General features: G+C 46.7%; 2 protein-coding genes across 2 annotated transcripts in view; both read left to right on the top strand.

Annotated features, from left to right (window-relative positions):
- Window positions 1–589: 589 nt before the first annotated feature.
- The window catches only part of MRPS6 (mitochondrial ribosomal protein S6), a 39,597-nt gene continuing 38,726 nt past the window's right edge, over window positions 590–1,460 (top strand). The window contains exon 1 of the mRNA XM_015635769.2: window positions 590–721. Coding sequence (XP_015491255.1) covers window positions 602–721 — 120 coding nt within the window. The 5' untranslated portion in view covers window positions 590–601. The remainder of the gene's footprint in view (window positions 722–1,460) is intronic.
- The window catches only part of SLC5A3 (solute carrier family 5 member 3), a 39,324-nt gene continuing 38,623 nt past the window's right edge, over window positions 760–1,460 (top strand). The window contains exon 1 of the mRNA XM_033518065.1: window positions 760–918. The gene's annotated coding sequence lies outside the window, so the exon portion shown is untranslated. The remainder of the gene's footprint in view (window positions 919–1,460) is intronic.

Genomic DNA, 1,460 nt, shown 5'->3' with positions numbered 1-1,460 from the left:
CCTTTCCATGAAGAAATTCCTCCAGTTAACATTTGTCACCCATGGAAACATAAGCCGATTCTTTGGGCTGACAAGGGGAAAAGGAAGTTATTAACTCATTATTTTCTTTAAATTGATAATTGATGGATTAATCTCCTGGCTATGAAGCTACATCATGTCTAGGTAGGCCTGGAGAAGAAAGAATTTCTTTCTGATATCTGTATATAACAGATAAAAAAGGGATTTTTATCTCCTTCCCTCTGTCCCCAGCTTACCCCCATTGCCCTGTAGGTGTTTGGAGTCTTGGGAAGAACAGTGGAAGCAAATCAGTTCCTTATTCCTGCTGGAGTGCCAGGGACTGGCTCTTGGCAAAGGGAACCAGCCAAGTGTGAATGTCACAGGCAGTGGCATGAAGTGGCTCGGGGAGGGTGATGCAGATTCTGAAAAAATCCATATTTTCTTGCTTTGCAAGGCTGGAGCTTCTCTCGTGTCCCCTGACTGCTGGAGTGTCCTTCCTGTGCCTTCCCCCCTCCTTCATTTGTGCCTTGGGAGGACACTGGAAAGGGTTATTTGCTTAGGATGAGGGGGGACAATGGTTAAAAACCCCAAAAATGACCATTAAATGATGTCCTGCTCTACCAGTGCCAGTCCCAGTGCCCTTGAGCTCCAGCTGGCCTCGCATCACTCCAGGTTCTGCTCTGTAATTGTCCGCTGTCCATCCCGTTCCTGGCTGGCAAACGCAGTGAGTTCTCTGTGTCTCTTGCTCTGGGGTTATTTATTTCTCTCATGTCTCCCCCAGCAGTTGTGTAGAAAAGAATCCAGAAGAATTTATGCTGGAACAAGCTGCTTTTTTGTGCTGCTGCAGTAAAACGAAGACCAGAGCTGGAGTGATTCCTGACCAAAACAAAAGTTCCTTACGTGTTCATAACAACTCTTTGAGTGAGTGACTCCATCTTTGCACCTCCAGTTGGATTTTTTTGGTACTGATGGTTTGTAGAGTTGGCTCCTGAGTTCTCCAGAGCAGCAGGAGGTTGATGATGTGATGATGCAGAGTCTCACCAGCAGGTTTAGTCAGCTTGGCTCAGGTAACCTGCAAATGTGGCCCTTTCCTGCTGCAGCCTCTTGAGCTCAGCTCTGGCCCAGCATCCCCAGCAGCTCAAGTTATTTATTGGATGCTCCAGGTCAACTTCTGCCTTCCCTGTCTGTCCCAGGGGGGTTCCTGGCACATTCCTCTGCCCCAGCTCCTGGTTTTCAGGGAAAAGCCTGGAACTGCTGCCCTGGATGCTGAGGGCTCTGTTGAGCAGCTGCCAAGGATAGCCCCTGCTTCCTCAAGGGCATGTGCTACATAATTTATGTATAATTTACTCCATGAAGAGCTTCAGTGCTCCTTTTTTGTGTTCTGAAGTGCTGCAGTAAATGGAACAAAGCTTTTCCTTTTATTTTTCCTTTTTATTCCTTTTATTTTTCCTTTTTATTCCTTT

This window comes from Parus major, chromosome 1 (genome assembly GCF_001522545.3).
Source record: "Parus major isolate Abel chromosome 1, Parus_major1.1, whole genome shotgun sequence".
Lineage (NCBI taxonomy): Eukaryota > Metazoa > Chordata > Aves > Passeriformes > Paridae > Parus > Parus major.
Note: the sequence above shows the minus strand (reverse complement) of the source record. Positions and strands in the feature narration are given on the sequence as shown.